At 48.2% G+C, this 17,489-nt stretch overlaps 1 protein-coding gene across 1 annotated transcript in view; it reads right to left on the bottom strand.

The window, feature by feature from the left end:
- Positions 1–7,649: 7,649 nt before the first annotated feature.
- HAP1 (huntingtin associated protein 1) overlaps positions 7,650–17,489 on the bottom strand; it is a gene marked incomplete at its 5' end in the record, with an annotated part of 33,326 nt that continues 23,486 nt past the window's right edge. Inside the window, 3 exons of the mRNA XM_038754254.1 lie at positions 7,650–8,421; positions 11,383–11,485; positions 15,099–15,281. Coding sequence (XP_038610182.1) covers positions 8,004–8,421; positions 11,383–11,485; positions 15,099–15,281 — 704 coding nt within the window. The remainder of the gene's footprint in view (positions 8,422–11,382; positions 11,486–15,098; positions 15,282–17,489) is intronic.

Raw genomic sequence — 17,489 nt, forward strand, 5'->3', positions numbered from 1 at the left:
GCCCAGAGAAGTTAAGTGACTTGCCCAAAGTCACACAGCTGACAATTGGCAGAGGCGGGATTTGAACCCATGACCTCTGACTCCAAAGCCCATGCTCTTTCCACTGAGCCACGCTGCTTCTCAGCAGTTCTCAGTGCAAAGCACTGTTCTAAGTGCTGGGGAGGTTACAAGGTGATCAATTTGTCCGACAGGGGGCTCACAGTCTTAATCCCCATTTTACAGATGAGGTACCTGAGGCCCAGAGAAGTTAAGTGACTTACCCAAAGTCACACAGCTGACAACTGGCAGAGCCAGGATTTAAACCCACGACCTCTGACTCCAAAGCCCGTGCTCTTTCCACAGAGCCACGCTGCTTCTCTAGGGAAGTCAAGTGACTTGCCCTAGGTCAATCAGCAGGCAAGTAAGGGAGCCGGGATTAGAACCCAGGTCTCTTGCTTTCCGGGCCAGTACTCTTTCCACTAGGCTATGCTAATGGATTAGTACAGTGCTCTGCACACAGTAGGAGGTCAATAAATAACACTGACCGATTGGCTTGTGAGCAGCATTTTACAACTGCTGGCTCTGCCACTTGTGTGCTCTGTGACCTTGGGCAAGTCACTTCACTTCTCTGGGCCTCAGTTCCCTCATCTGTAAAATGGGGATTAAGACTTGTGAGGCCCGTGTGGGGACATGGACTGTGTCCCACCTGATTAGCTTGTAGACTGTGAGCCCACTGTTGGGTAGGGACTGTCTCCATATGTTGCCAATTTGTACTTCCCAAGCGCTTAGTACAGTGCTCTGCACATAGTAAGCGCTCAATAAATACGATTGATGATGATGATTAGCTTGTATCTACCGTAGCACTTACCACAGTGCCTGGCATCTAGTAAGAGCTTAGCAAATACCATAAAAAACTCAATCAGTGGTATTCATTGAACGCCTACTGTGTGCAGAACACTGAACTAAGCCCTATACAATCCCCACAGCACCTGCCTATATGTTCGTACAGATTTTTTACTCTATTTATTTTACTTGTACATATTTACTATTCTATTCATTTTGTTAATGATCAATCAATCAATCATATTTATTGAGCGCTTACTGTGTGCAGAGCACTGTACTAAGCACTTGGGAAGTACAAGTTGGCAACATATAGAGACGGTCCCTACCCAACAGTGGGCTCACAGTCTAGAAGGGGGAGACAGAGAACAAAACAAAACATATTAACAGAATAAAATAAATAGAATAGATATGTACAAGTAAAATAAATAGAGCAATAAATATGTACAAACATATATACAGGTGCTGTGGGGAAGGGAAGGAGGTAAGGTGGGTGGGATGGAGAGGGGGAAGAGGGGGAGAGGAAGGAGGGGGCTCAGTCTGGGAAGGCCTCCTGGAGGAGGTGAGCTCTCAGTAGGGCCTTGAATCTAGCTTTATTTCTATTTATTCTGATGACTTGACACCTGTCCACATGTTTTGTTTTGATGTCTGTCTCCCCCTTCTAGACTGTGAGCCCGTTGTTGGGTAGGGACCATCTCTATATGTTGCCAACTTGTACTTCCCAAGTGCTTAGTACAGTGCTCTGCACACAGTAAGCGCTCAATAAATACGATTGAATGAATGAATGAATGAATGAATACGAGGTGTACAATATACACAATACAACACAACAGAAGTGGATGCACATTCCCTGCCCTCAAGGAGCTTACAGGGTAAAGGGGGAGCCAGATATTAAAATAAATTAGATATGGGGAAAATGGCATAGTCTAAGAATATGCACATAAATAGCGTGAGTATCGAAGTGCTTAAGGGTACAGACCCACGTGGATAGAGAAGCAGCGTGGCTCAGTGGAAAGCGCACAGGCTTTGGAGTCAGAGGTCAAGGGTTCGAATTCCGGCTCCGCCACACGTCTGCTGTGTAACCTTGGGCAAGTCACTTAACTTCTCTGAGCCTCAGTTACCTCATCTGTAAAATGGGGATTAAGACCGTGAGCCCCACGTGGGACAACCTGATCACTTTGTATCCCCCCAAGCGCTTAGAACAGTGCTTTGCACATAGTAAGCGCTTAACAAATGCCAACATTATTATTATTATTATTATAGGTGACGTTGTGGGGAGAGTGAATAGGGTGGAGAAACGAGGGGTTAGTCAGGGAAGGCTTCTTGGAGGAGATGTGATTTCAGTAAGTTTTTGAAGATGGAGAGAGTGGTAGCATGGTGTCTGTTAAATATTAGGGGGGAGGCCAGAGGGAGGATGTGGGCAAGGAATCAGCGGCAAGACAGGTGAGATCAAAGAACAGTGAGTAGGTTAACATTGGAGGAACGAAGTATGCCGGCTAAGTTATAGTAGGAGAGTAAGGAGGTGAGGTAGGAGAGGAAATGCTGATTAAGTGCCTTAAAGCCGACGGTAAGGAGCTTCTTTTTGATGCAGAGGTGGATGGACAATCTTTGGCAGTCTTTAAGGAGTGGGGAGAAATGGGTTGCAGTTTTTTGAGAAAAATGATCTGGGCAGCAAAGTGAAGCCCACCCCGCACCCTCCACTCCTCTGCCGCTAATCTCCTCACTGTACCTCATTCTCGCCTGTCCCTCCATCGACCCCCGGCCCACGTCATCCCCCGGGCCTGGAATGCCCTCCCTCTGCCCATCCGCCAAGTTAGCTCTCTTCCTCCCTTCAAGGCCCTACTGAGAGCTCACCTCCTCCAGGAGGCCTTCCCAGACGGAGCCCCTTCCTTCCTCTCCCCCTCGTCCCCCTCTCCATCCCCCTCAATCTTACCTCCTTCCCTTCCCCACAGCACCTGTATATATGTATATATGTTTGTACATATTTGTTACTCTATTTATTTATTTATTTATTTATTTTACTTGTACGCATCTATTCTATTGATTTTATTTTGTTAGTATGTTTGGTTTTGTTCTCTGTCTCCCCCTTTTAGACTGTGAGCCCACTGTTGGGTAGGGACTGTCTCTATATGTTGCCAACTTGTACTTCCCAAGTGCTTAGTACAGTGCTCTGCACACAGTAAGCGCTCAATAAATACGATTGATGATGAAGTATGGACTGGAGTGGGAAGAGACAGGAGGCGGGGAGATCAGCGAAGAAGCTGATGCAGTAGTTGAAGCGGAATATGACAAGTGCTTGGATTGGTGCGGTGGCTGTTTGGATGGAGAGGAAGGGGTGAATTCTGCAGCTGTGCAGGTAGAACTGAAAGGATTTGTTTGTTGTTATATTTTACTCTCCCAAGCGCTTAGTACAGTGCTTAGCACACAATAAATACGATTGAATGAATGAATGATTTGGTGACAGGCTGAATAGTAACAGTGAAGGCACTGTTCTAGGCTCTGAAACAGATACAAGCTAATCAGGTTGGACACAGTCCCTATCCTGGCTCTGCCACTTGCTGCTGTGTGACCTTGGGCAAGTCATTTTTAACTTATCTGGGCCTCAGTTACCTCATCGGTAAAGTGGGGATTAAGACTGTGAGCGCTGGGGGGATACATGGTGATCAGGTTGTCCCATGTGGGGCTCACAGTCTTAATCCCCACTTTACCAACGAGGTGACTGAGGCCCAGAGAAGGTAAAAATGACTTGCCCAAGGTCACACAGCAGCAAGTGGTAAAGCCAGGATTAGAACTCAGGTCCTTCCAGGGCAGTGCTCTATCCACTAGACCATGCCGCTTCCCAGAGTACCCACTTACTATAGGCCAGCACTCTGGACTCTGAATCCAGCAATCCGAGTTCAAATCTCGGTGGGACCTTATTCTGTTCCTTTTACACTGTGAGCCCACTGTTGGGTAGGGACTGTCTCTATATGTTGCCAATTTGTACTTCCCAAGTGCTTAGTACAGTGCTCTGCACATAGTAAGCACTCAATAAATACGATTGATGATGATGATGATGGGATAGATGCAAGATGATCAAATTGGACACAATCCCTGCCCTACAAAGAGCGTGCAATTTAAGAAGCAGCACGGCCTAGTGGAAAGAGCATGGGCCTGAGAGTCCGAGGACCTGGGTTCTAATCCTGGCTCTGCCAACGGCTCGCTGTTTGACCTTGGGTAAGTCACATAACTTCTCCTACAGTTTCCTTACCGGTAAAATGGGGATTAAATATGCCTGTTCTCCCTCCTACTTAGATTAAGAGTCCCATGTGGAACAGGGACTGCTTGACCTAATTAACTTGTACCTCTCCCAAAACTGAGAATGGTGTTTGACATATAGTGAGCCCGTAAAAAATACCATAAAAAAAGAGAGAGAACAGGCCCTGCCGGCTGTTTTGGCTTTGTGCTTTTGTCCTCGTCTTTTCAATCAGTGGTATTTATTGAACGCTTACCTTGTACAGAAAAATGCACTAAGCACTAAAGTACAGTACAATTAATTGAGTGGGTAGATGCAATCCTCAGCCACAAAGTTTATAAAATTAGAGTGGGTGACAGATTAAGGTTAGAGCCTAACAGTTAAAGCAGAAGGATATACACATAGGTACTCTGGGGCTGGGGTGAGTATGTTTTAAGCTGTTTTTATCTTTTCATCTCCCCTTATGGGTCTGTGTTCCCAATCTCCTCTGCCACTTTTATACTTCGGTTGCTCATTCCTTGCTGACCAGGGACTGTGTCTAATTCTCACCCAGGGACTCTTTCCCAGCACTTAGAGCAGTGCTCAGCACCATAACAAGGACTTAATACATACTATTCCCACTACTACTATCGGCTACTACAACCACCCCCTATCTTCTGCATCACCTTTGCACTTGGATCTGTACCATTTCAGTCAGTCAATCATTTATTGAGCGCTTACTGTGTGCAGATCAGGGAGAGTAATGATAATAATAATAATAATGGCATTTATTAAGCACTTACTATGTGCAAAGCACTGTTCTAAGCACTGGGGAGGTTACAAGGTGATCAGTATAACAGAGGTGGTAGTCACATCCCCTTGCCCACAGTGCATTTGGGGCATTTAATAATGATGGCATTTGTTAAGCACTTACTACTACTAATAATAATAATAATGGCATTTGTTAAGCGCTATGTGCAAAGCATTGTTCTAAGCACTGGGGAGGATACAAGGTGATCACATTGTCCCACATGGGGCTTCTACTATGTGCAAAGCACTGTTCTAAGTGCTGGGGAATTTACAAGGTGATCAGGTTGTCCCACGTGGGGCTCACGGTCTTAATCCCCATTTTACAGAGGAGGTAACTGAGGCCCAGAGAAGTGAAATGACTCGCCCAAAGTCACACAGCTGACAAGTGGCAGAGCCGGGATTTGAACCGATGACCTCTGACTTCAAAGCCTGGGCTCTTTCCGCTGAGCCACGCTGCTTCCCTACTTCCCAAGCGCTTAGTACAGTGCTCTGCACACAGTAAGCACTCAATAAATACGACAGAATGAATGAATGAAGCACTGTTCTAAGCGCTGGGGCGTTACAAGGTGATCAGGTTGCCCCCGCGCGGGGCTCACAGTCTTCATCCCCATTTTACAGATGGAACTGAGGCCCAGAGAAGTGAAGTGACTTGCCCAAGGTCACACAGCTGACAAGCGGTGGAGCCGGGATTTGAACCCCTGACCTCTGACTCCAAAGCCCGGGCTCTTGCCACTGAACCACATTGCTTCTCTATACTGTACTATATACTATCCTATTCCCAATCACTTAGTACAGTGCTCTACACACAGTAAGTGCTCAATAAATAAATACGATTGAATGAATAGACGATACAATCCCCAAATCTATATCTTCCATTCCATTCCTAGCTTGGGCACTGGCTAGTGACTGGAAGGCAATCTGCTACAAATCAAAAATCCCTGCTGGGCAGCAGCAGCATGGGAGAGAGCCAAGGGCGGAGACTCAAGTTGACTGCGCCGAAATAAACCACTTCCATATTTTTACCAAGAAATCCCTATGGATCCACTACCAGAATAATTGCAGATGGAGGGAGAGATGTGTCCATGGCATTGCTATGGGTCAGAGACGACTCGACAGCATAAGACAAAAGTGCGTGGGAGTGGGGTGAATATCAAATGTCCAGAGGTCACAGATTGAAGTGCATAGAGAAGCAGAAGGGAGAGCGAGCGAGGGAAATGGGGGCTTAAATCGGGGAAGGCCTTTTGGAGGAGGTGTGACCTTACTAATTAATGTTTTGAAGGTGGGGAGAGGGGTGGATTGGCATCTATGGAGGGGGAGGACGTGGAAAAGGAGTCGGCGGTGAGATAGATGAGATCAAGACACAGTGAGTAAACTGGCGCTAGAGGAGTGAAATGTGCGGGAGTGGAGATTAGTGAGGTGAGGTAGGATGAGGGGAGCTGAGTGAGTGCTTTAAAGCCAACTGTAAGGAGTTTCTGTTTGATGCAGAGGTGGAAGGGCAGCCATCGGAGGTTCTTGAGAAGTGGGGACATTTGAACTGAACATTGCTGCTGATAAACAGTTCATGCAGAAAAGTTAAGTACGGATTGGAGTGGGGAGAGACAGGAGGCTGGGAGGTCAGCGAGTAGCAGATGCGGTATTCAAGGAGGATAAATAAATACACCCCTCTTAAGGTTGCACCGGCAATGGTAAACCACTTCCATATTTTTAACAAGAAAGCTCTATGGATACGCTACCAGGACGACTGCAGATGGAAGTGGGGCGTTCTGGGGGAGATGTGTCTATGGCGTTGCTATGGGTCGGACATGACTCGAAAGCATAAGACAGGAACAAACACGACTGATTGATTCAGTAACTCGCAGATAAAATGAAGGTAATAATTATTATTATTATGGTATTTGTTAAGTGCTTACTATGTGCCAAGCACCGCTCTAAGCACTGGGGTAGATACAAGGTAAGCAGGTTGTCCCATGTGGGGCTCACAGTCTTAATCCCCATTTTACAGATGAGGTAACTGAGGCCCAGAGAAGTTAAGTGGCTTGCCCAGGGTCACACAGTAAGACAGGTGGCAGAGCCAGGATTAGAACCCATACCTTCTAACTCCCAAGCCCGTACTCTTTCCACTAAGCCAAGCTACTCCCTACTCCCCCATCATCCCCATAAGCGCTGAACTTTACCAAGAAGTGAAGGTTCTACTGACATCACAGCAGGCCTGGGGCCCCGTGCATATTTATTCTATTTTATTTTGTTAATATAATAATAATAATAATAATAATAATGGCATTTGTTAAGCGCTAACTATGTGCAAAGCACTGTTCTAAGCGCTGGGGAGGATACAAGGTGAGCAGGTTGTCCCACATGGGGCTCACAATCTTAATCCCCATTTTACAGATGAGGGAACTGAGGCACAGAGAAGTGAAGTGACTTGCCCAAAGTCACACAGCTGACAACTGGCAGAGCTGGGTTTTGAACCCATGACCTCAGACTCCCAAGACTCCCAAGGCCGGGCTCTTTCCACTGAGCCACACTGCTTCTCTATATAATATGTTTTGTTTTGTTCTCTGTCTCCCCCTTCTAGACTGTGAGCCCACTGTTGGGTAGGGACCGTCTCTATATGTTGCCAACTTGTACTTCCCAAGTGCTTAGTACAGTGCTCTGCACACAGTAAGCGCTCAATAAATACGATTGAATGAATGGTAGGGGGAGGATGGAGGAGAGGGAAGGAGGCGGTGAGGGGGCACGTTGGGGAGAGATGCAGAGGCCCTGGGCACCCCCCAGGTAGAGAAGATGAACAATTAAAAAGAAAATCCACTCCGAAAACGCTGGTTTATTAAAAACCATCCAGGGCTGCGAGGTGGAGGCTGAGGCGGGGGTGCATTAGCAAATATATTAACCTCTTATTTACAGACGAGACCAACTAAGTCCTGGTGGTTGGGAGGGCTGGGGGCTTCTCCTTCTCCCTTCCCAACCCCGCGCTCCACCAGCCCTGAGGGAGATGAGGGGGGTGGGGGACAGGGAAGTGAAACAGGGGTTAAAGTGCATGTCGCAGGCTGGGCTGAGGGTCAACAGGTCGGTCCAGAGGGCCCAGGTTGGGCAGGTGGTAGGAGAGGAGGGAACTAGGCCCCTGAAGCCCCCCGCTTCCCTGGTCTTCCCACCCCTGGGGTCAGGGCCCGGTCCCAGGGGGCTCCGGAGTCTCCCCTTGCCCCACCCCGGTCCCCCGCGCCACCACCCGATCCAGCCCCAGCTGCCTCAGTTTCCGCACCAGATTGAGACTGAAGCCGCGGGGGTCTCCGTGCCCCTCGCCGGTGTCCCTCACGTCTCTCAGCAGGGCCTGGGCGAGGCCAAAGCTGCCCGTCGGGCGAACGGTCCAGGCTGGGGCCGGAGGGTCCGGGGGGGTGGCCGCCGAGATGCCACGCTGAGTCAGGATAGGGAGCAGGTGGCAGAAGGCGGGGCTGGCAGGCTCAGCCAGGCACGAAGGAGGGGGCAGCGTCGGGGGCGGCAGCAGCAGGGAGGGGGTCGACGTGGGGACGTGGTTCAGCTTCTCTGAGGGGCCACAGCAGGGAACGACGGTATGGCAAAGGCTGAAAGAGAGAGGGGACGGAGCTGGTGAGGGGCTGGTGGAGATGGGTGTTGCCCAGGGACCTTCTGCCCTAACCGGTCCACGGCAGAGGTGAAACCCAAGGCCCCGGATGGCACATCGACCCCAAGATCCTCAGGGCTCCGGATGGACCGTAGCAGCTCCCAGAGCTTCGAATCCCAGCTGCCCGGTGACCTTGGGCAGGTGGCTATTTCTCTAAACCTGCTTTTGTATATGCAAAATGGGGGTTCAAAACCTTCTTTATGAGCACCTTGAGGGACAGAGACTATGTCCAACCAAGTTATCTTGTATTTACTTCAATGCTCAGTATAATGCTTGTCACACAGTAAGTGTTTAGCTAAAAAGACAATTATTAATATTCCAGGAGGAGACTGGAGGGGTAGACTACTGCTCTCCCTATCTTCACAACTCTCCTAAAGCCCCACCTCCTCCAGGAAGCCTTCCCCGATGATCTCCCACCACTCCCAGATCGTAGCACTCCTATCCACTTCCTCAGCACCTATGTTCCTATCAATTGACGGGCCAACTCTAGAGATCAATCTCTGTACCCAATTTTATCTACTTATTGAAATAAATACTTCCATTTATCTATCTACGTGCCCTATTTACTCACCTCTTTCAGCTTTCCACGTTTACTACTCCCAGGGGCATCCTTATTCTTCCTTCTGCCCCCACTGTAAGAAAATATTTTCTGTCTCTCCCCCATTAGAGTGTAGGCCCCATGAGGATAGGGAACAATAGGTTTGGCTTTTGTTATGCTCTCTTCATTCATTCATTTGTTCAATCATTTACTGAGCACTTACTGTGTGCAAAGCACTGTACTAAATGCTTGGGAGAGAACAATACAACAAAAAAACAGACACGTTCCCGCCCACAACGAGCTCACAGTCCAGAGGACTCTCCTAAGCACTTAGTACCATACCCTACACTCGGCAGACACCAGGACAACAATGCCAGGCCCCGGTCTGTATCCTACACAGCATCCTCCATCCCCTCCACCTCCCCACCAGTCCCCCTCCTCAGTGCCTCCTCTCCTGCCAGGCTAGTTCTGGGGAGGTGGAGCCCCAGGACAAGACTCTGAAAGCAGGGTAGTGTCCAGTTCATTTACTCAGTCATATTTATTGGTGCTTACAGTGTGTACTAAGTGCTTGGGAAAGTAATAATAATAAAAATAATAATAACTGTGATATTTGTTAAGCGCTTACTATGTGCAGGCACTGGACTAAGAAGCACTGAGGGGAATACAAACAAATCAGGTTGGTCCCATGTAGGGCTCACAGTCTCAGTCCCCATTTTACAGGTGAGGTAACTGAGGCCCAGAGAAGTGAAACGACTTGCCCAAGGTCACACAGCAGACAAATGGCGGTGCCGGAATTAGAATCCACAACTTCTGACTCTCAGGCCTGTGCTCTGTTCACTACACTACAACCAGCTCGGGACAACTGACCCCTCCCTCCATGTCAAACCCTATCAACCCACCAAATTTTATTACTATTTTTGCATATTTATTTATTTATTTTACTTGTACGTATCTATTCTATTTATTTTATTTTGTTAGTATGCTTGGTTTTGTTCTCTGTCTCCCCCTTTTAGACTGTGAGCCCACTGTTGGGTAGGGACCGTCTCTATATGTTGCCAACTTGTACTTCCCAAGCGCTTAGTACAGTGCTCTGCACACAGTAAGCGCTCAATAAATACGATTGATTGATTGACCAAAGAGGGTTCAGTTGGCACCTGCCTGGAGGGAGGGGGCTGGATCATAGGATCCTTCTTAAGCTTCCTTCCAGGGTTAGGGGTCCAACGAATGATAAGATATTCAAATGGACAAAGTAGTAACGCCTCAACTACCACGTCATAACATCCCTGTCTCCCATCCTCCCCCCAATCCATTAATGTCTGCCTCCCCCTCTAGCCTGTAAGCTTGTTGTGGGCAGGGAATGTGTCTGTTATATTGTACTCTAAGCGCTTACAGTGCTCTGCACATAGTAAGCGTACAATAAATCCAATTTACTGACTGACATAAGGGCTAAATCTCCTGGAATCTGCTGGGAAGGGGTGTCGTCAGAGCCTCAGTGACTTGGTGCCAACCCTGGCAGGACATGGAGGGGCTGGAAGGGCCCAAGGCCCCCTCTCTTCCACCCCCTAAACCCTGGTTGAGGCAAAGCTGCCCACAGCAGAGAAGCAGCGTGGCTTAGTGGAAAGAGAATGAGCTTGGGAGTCAGAGGTCTTGGGTTCTAATCCCAGCTCCGCAACTCGTCAGCTGTGTGGCTTTGGGCAAGTCACTGAACTTCTCCATGCCTCAGTGACCTCATCTGTAAAAATGGGGATTAAGGCTGTGAGCCTCAAGTGGGACAACCTGATTACCTTGTATCTACCCTAGCGCTTAGAACAGTACTTGGCACATAGTAAGTGCTTAACAAATATCATTATTATTATTATGACCTTTGTTCCCTCTCCCTTAGCCTTAGAAGGAGGGGCAGGAGGGGAACACACACCCCTGCCTCCCAAGAACCAGGGAAACCCCTGGCACGCCCCTTCCCCTCCATGCCCAGCCCGCTTTCCACCTGCTTGTGCCGGAGGCCCCGCCAACGCCGCTGAGCCCCAGGGTGCTGGGCAGGGAAGAGGTGGCTCAATATAATAATAATGATGGCATTTATTAAGCACTTACTATGTGCAAAGCACTGTTCTAAGCGCTGGGGAGGTTACAAGGTGATCAGGTTGTCCCATGGGGGGGGTTCACAGTCTTAATCCCCATTTTACAGATGAGGTAACTGAGGCACAGAGAAGTAACTTGCCCAATGTCACACAGCTGACAATTAGCAGAGCCGGGGTTTGAACCCTTGACCTCTGGCTCCAAAGCCCACGCTCTTTCCACTGAGCCACGCTGCCAGGCTGCGGAAGAGAAGGAAGGTTGGGGTGGAGGGTGGGGGTCACGACACCTTACCTGTGGGTGACTGAGGTGACGTCGGAGGAAGTGGGGCGGGCAAGGCGGCAGGTGGTAATGGTGTGGGTAGCCGGGGTCTGGGGGAGATTGTTAGGGTGCAACACTGGAACGGGACAGGAAACACGAGGTTAAAGGGGGAGGACACCATCATGGGGGGGAGGACACCATCATGGGAGGGAAGGGCAAGCAGCGGGGAGCGGGATGGGATGGAAGGAGAGGAGGAGGCATGACCAGGAGCAAACAACCGAGGACCAGGCTGAAGGCCATGCACCGGGAGATGCAGGGAGAGGAGAAGAAAGGAGATAAGATCCAGAAGGACAGACCTCTGGATCTCTTCTTCATATCCTTGGCCGGTGATCTTGGTAAGTCACTTAATTTCTCAGAGCCTCAGTTTCCTCATCTGTAAAATGTGCTCTAGTCTGAAAGCTCCTTTTCGACAGGGAACACGTCTTTCAACTTTGTTACATTGTACTCTCTCAAGCACTTGGTACAGTGCTCTGCACATAGTAAGCAGTCAGTAACTCCGATTGATTGATTAAAATGGGAACTAATTACCTGTTCTCCCTCCCCGCTAGACTATGAGCCCCATGTGGGACAGGGACTACAATCTGATTATCTTGTAACTATCCTACTGCTTGGCACATAGTAAACACTTGAATAAATACCACAATTCAATCGTATTTATTGAGCACTTACTGTGTGCAGAGCACTATACTAAGCACTTGGGAAGTACAATTATTATTACTACTACTTCTCCCTCATCGATTCCCATGCCCATTACCCCCAAACCCCAGCAATTATTTCATACCTCTAACTTGCTTCTGTGGGGCAGGAAAGTCTCTACCAACTTTGTTGTACTGTCCTTTCCCAAATACTTAATATAGTGCATTACACAGAGTAAGCGCTCAATAAATACCATTGATGATGAACCCCCACCCACCCCTGACAGTGCTCCCACCTACCTACTCTTGCCCCTGATGACCTGGCCAATATTTTGTTGACAAAACTAAAGTCATCAGGTGTGAGCTCCCCAAAAATCTTCCCTTCACTTTTTCTAACTCCCACCCACCCTTACATCCAATCTCTTATCCTTCCCTGGTATCTCTCAAGGGGTGCTCCTTTCCAGCTTTCAAATTCTACCCCATCTTTACCCCCATTCCTCTCACCTAATAAACAGTGACACTCAGTCAATGGTATTTACTGAGCGATTACTGTGTGCAGAGCACTGTACTAAGCACTTGGGAAAGTACAACAGAGTTGGTAGGCATGTTCCCTGCCCGCAACAAACTTTCATTCAAGAAGGACACTCACTCTATTACCCTCTCCAACCACCATCTTCAACTGCTCTCTCTGACAACTCCTTTCCCTCTCCCTTCAAACATGCCCATATCTCCCCTATCTATCAATCAATCATATTTATTGAGCGCTTACTGTGTGCAGAGCACTGTACTAAGTTCATGGAAGAGTACAGTATAACTAAGTTGATAGACACATTCCCTGCCCACCATGAGCTTGCAGTCTGGGGCTTACAGCCTGGGCGGGGGCAGGAGGGGGACAGGGACTGGAGGGAGGGTAGATATTATTATAAATAAATGAATCCCTTATCCTAAAAATAACCTCCTCTGGCTACCCCTGCTATTGCCTCACATCTCTCCTCCCATTCCTATCCAAACTCCTCAGACAGCTCTTAAACCCCTATTACCTCCACTTTCCTCCAACTCTTAAGCTACTCCAATCTGGTTTCCACCCTCTACGCTCCACATAGACTGGTCTCTCCAAAGTTATGCTCTCCTCCTCCTTGCCAAGTCTAATGGACTCAATTGCAGCCTAATTCTCTTCAAATTCTTGGCTGTCTTAGACACTGTGGACCACTCAATTAATGGTATTTAGTGAGCACTTATTATTTGCAGAGCACTGTACTAAGCACTTGGCAGAAAGCAACAGAATTAGCTGATATGTTCCCTGCCCATAACAAGCTTACAGTCTAGAAGGAGAGACAGATATGAGTGTAAGTAATTTCCCCTGGAGTAAATATTTCCCTTGGAAACGTTCTCTAACATTGGTGGTGGTGTTGTCACAAATTCTCTCCTAATTTTTCTACCACCCTGATCTCTCCCTCTCTGCCTCTTACTGGCTGTAAAATGGGGATAAAGACTGTGAGCCCCATGTGGGACAACTTGTTCACCTTGTAATCCCCCCCAGCGCTTAGAACAGTGCTCTGCACATAGTAAGCGCTTAACAAATGCCATAATTATTATTATTATTATTATTTTCTTCTGCCTCTTACCCCTTATCTGTAGGTGTTCCTCAAAGCTTGGCTCTGGGTCCCTTAACCTTCTCCTTTGATAACTCCCAGATCTATCTCACTCACCCCAACCTCTCTCCTCCTTCCTCTTATCTCCGGGACATCTCCTCACAGATGTCCCACAGCTACCTCAAGCTCAACATATAGAAAACTGAACTCATCTTCTCTCCCAAACCCTCTCCTCACAATTTTCCCATCAAAGTTACCACCGCCACTTCTGTCTCACAAGCCCACAAATCTTGGCATTATCCTCAATTCTTCCCTCTCTCTCTCAACTCTCACACTGAGTAGGTCATTAAATCCTATCAGCTTTTCCTCCACAACATTCTCTGGATCCGCCCCTTCCGCTCTATCCAAATGGCCACCATCCTGGTCTGGACACTGGTTATATCCTAGCTTATCTATTACATGAGGCTCCTCACTGGTACTCTATCGGGTAATCCCCCTCCTCCCTAGTCCATACTTCAGTCTGCTGCCCAGCTCATCTTTCTCTCCACTCCTTTAAAGCCTCCGATAATTACCAATTCCTTTCCTTACCCATTCCTCAAAGACTCCTAACCCCAAGCTTCCAGACACTCCATCAGTTCACTCCCTCTTACCTAGCCATTCTTGCCTCTCACTACACTCTGGCTCCCACTCTTCCTTCCATTCAAGCTAACCTACTCTCGTACCTCATTCTTGACATTCCCACCTCCACCGTTTCGCTCATGCCCTACCTTCGGCCTGGAACTCTCTCCCCCTTCAAATCAGCCAGGACCCAGCCCTCCCCATCTTCAAGGCCTCTTGAAACCCTGCCTCCACCAAGAGGCCTTCCCTAATTTTCTTCACCCCAAGATCATAAGCTCCCTTCTACAACTTTCAGCACTTCAGCCATCTGCCGCACTTTGTATGCATCAACTTACGTACTCCACTGCTCAGATCCTGTCTCTTACCATCTTTCCAACCTCTTTCTTCCACCTAGCACTGTATTATTTTGTGTCTGCCTCCCCTGTAAGCTCTTTGAAGGCAGGGATCATATCTCCTAACTCTATTGTACTCTCCCAAGTAGTCAGTACAATGTTCTACAAATAGGAGGTGTTCAAGAAATATGACTGTCTATCCTTCTGTCAAAAAGGGAGGAGGGGCCAACCGGGGGATGAGGAGAGGTCAGGCAAGCAGAAGAAGAGGCTGGGGGTGGTTGGGGAAGGAAGGGAACAGGCAGAGGAAGGCCTGGGGTTGGGGAGGGTTGGGGAGACCAGCAGACAGAGGAAGGGCCAGACAGTGTGTGCCAGAGGAGGAGCCGGAGGAAGGCTTCTTGACACCTGACCAGAGATGGGCAGAAAAGCAGAGTGGAGGTGGAGCTGTGATGGAAGAGTAGAACATACCTCCTCAGTGACCCCTCTTTCTACACCCCAGACCTGGGTGGGCTCACCTGGGGAACGGCCCTTGACCACAGCATCCACCTCATCCTCCTCCAGGTCCTGCAGGTTGTAAACCTCCTCTGCATCCACCTCCAGCCTCCGGAAGTCCTTGGTCAGGACGCCAGGCCGTGGGTCCAGGATGCCAGCCAGGTGGGGCTGTGCCAGCTGCTGCCAGTGATGCAGGGTCACAGAACCTGTGTGAAAGGGGGAGGTATCTGAGGCCACCGCCTAAACATGAGACCCCCCTGCCCTCCAACCAGCCGCCCCTGCCCACCCCCATAGGGGTAGAGGACAGAGTCCCTTGGAGAAGTTTTTGGGGAGAACCCCAAGGTCAGCCCTCCTGGACACTGACCAACCCCAGGACCCCCCCCCCCCCCACCCAGGGTTCTCCCTCACCATATTTTTCAGATCTACCCACTCCCTGTCCTCTCCTGCACTCGAGTTTGGGCATTCATCACATCCTGGCTAGAGCTCAGCATTGGCCTCCTCACTGGCCTCCCTGTCTCCTTCTCCTCCTAGGGTTGATTCACAACACTTCTGCCTGGATCACCTTCCTGCAACATTGCTTGCGAACATCTTCCCTCTCTTCAGTTCAACTGATGGCATTTATTGAGCGCTTACCAATGTTGGCCCACTTCCCACCACAGCAAGCAGAAGCATGTCCCATTTGGTTTTGTGGCTCTCCCACCAGCTACTCCCATCTTACATATGAGAAGCAGCGTGGCTCAGTGAAAGAGCACGGGCTTTGGAGTCAGAGGTCATGGGTTCAAATCCCGGCTCCGCCAACTGTCAGCTGTGTGACTTTGGGCAAGTCACTAAACTTCTCTGTGCCCCAGTTACCTCATCTATAAAATGGGGATTAAGACTGAGAGCCCCCCTGTGGGACAACCTGATTACCTTGTTACCTCCCTAGCACTTAGAACAATGCTTTGCACATAGTAAGAGCTTAATAAATGCCATCATCATTATTATTATTATTACCTCTATGTGAATAACTCCCATATCTTCCTCTCCCCTTTCTGCCATCCTCTCTCCTGACCGCTTCCCTCTACTGCAGTCAGGCATCTCCTCCTGCATCCAGGACACCTCTGCACAGATTCTCAGCAGCATTTCAAGCTCAATCACTCCAAAAATGAACTACTTATCTTCCCTCCCAAATCCCTCTGTCCTCCACCTTATGATACATTCAAATAACTAGTCTATATTAAAATTTCATCGAAGAAAGCTTTAACTATTCCAACTTTGATGACAACACTAACATTCATCCTGCCTTCCAAATCCCCAACCACAGCACTATCCTTGACTCCCCTCTTTCCTTCAATCCCCATATTAGGTCACTCACCAAACCTTGCTAGTTCTTTCTTCAGAATCCAGCCCTTCCTCTCCAACCAAACTGCCACTGCTCTGGGGTAAGAACTTGTCACATCCCAACTTGACAACTAAATCCTCTAGATTATCAGCTCATTATGGGCAGGGAACGTGCCTGTTTATTGTTCTATTTTACTCTCCCAAGCGCTTAGTAAAGTGCTCTGCAAATAGTAAGCACTTAATAAGTGATCGAATAAATTAATCAGTCTCCTCACTGACTTCCCTGCCTCCACACTCTATCCTGTCCAGTTCATATTTCGCTGTGCTGCCCAGATCATTTTTCTAAAAAATCATTCTGTATGCCTCTCCACTCTTCAAATCCCCTTCAATGGTTGCCTAGTCCTCTCTGCATCAAACAGAAACTCCTTACCATCATCAGCTTCAATCATTTCTCCCCCACCTACCTAAAACTCCATTCCCATTCACATCTGGCATATCTCTGGTCTCTCCATCAAACCATTTCTGAAATCCCACCTTCTCCCTGAAGCCTTCCCTGATTAATTCACAATAGCTACCCTTAACCCATATGTATTTACACCCATCCTTAGCACTTGCTTCATTCATTCGTATTGAGCGCTTACTGTGTGCAAAGGGCTTGTGAGAGTACAACATTCAGTCATTCATTCAATTGTATTTATTGAGCGCTTACTGTGTGCAGAGCACTGTACTAAGAGCTTGGGAAGTACAAGTTGGCAACATATAGAGACGGTCCCTACCCAACAACGGGCTCACAGTCTAGAAGGGGGAGACAGACAACAAAACATATTAACAAAATAAAATAAATAGAATAGTAAATATGTACAAGTAAAATAGAGTAATAAATCTGTACAAACATATATATAGGTGCATATAACAGACACATTCCCTGCCCACAGTGAGCTTATAGTCACTGCTTATAGTCACTCCCCCTCCTCCCCTTTCCCATCCCCCCGCCTTACCTCCTTCCCCTCCCAACAGCACCTGTATATATGTATATATGTTTGTACGTAGTTATTACTCTATTTTATTTGTACATATTTATTCTATTTATTTTA

The sequence above is a fragment of the Tachyglossus aculeatus genome, chromosome 11, assembly GCF_015852505.1.
Source record: "Tachyglossus aculeatus isolate mTacAcu1 chromosome 11, mTacAcu1.pri, whole genome shotgun sequence".
Lineage (NCBI taxonomy): Eukaryota > Metazoa > Chordata > Mammalia > Monotremata > Tachyglossidae > Tachyglossus > Tachyglossus aculeatus.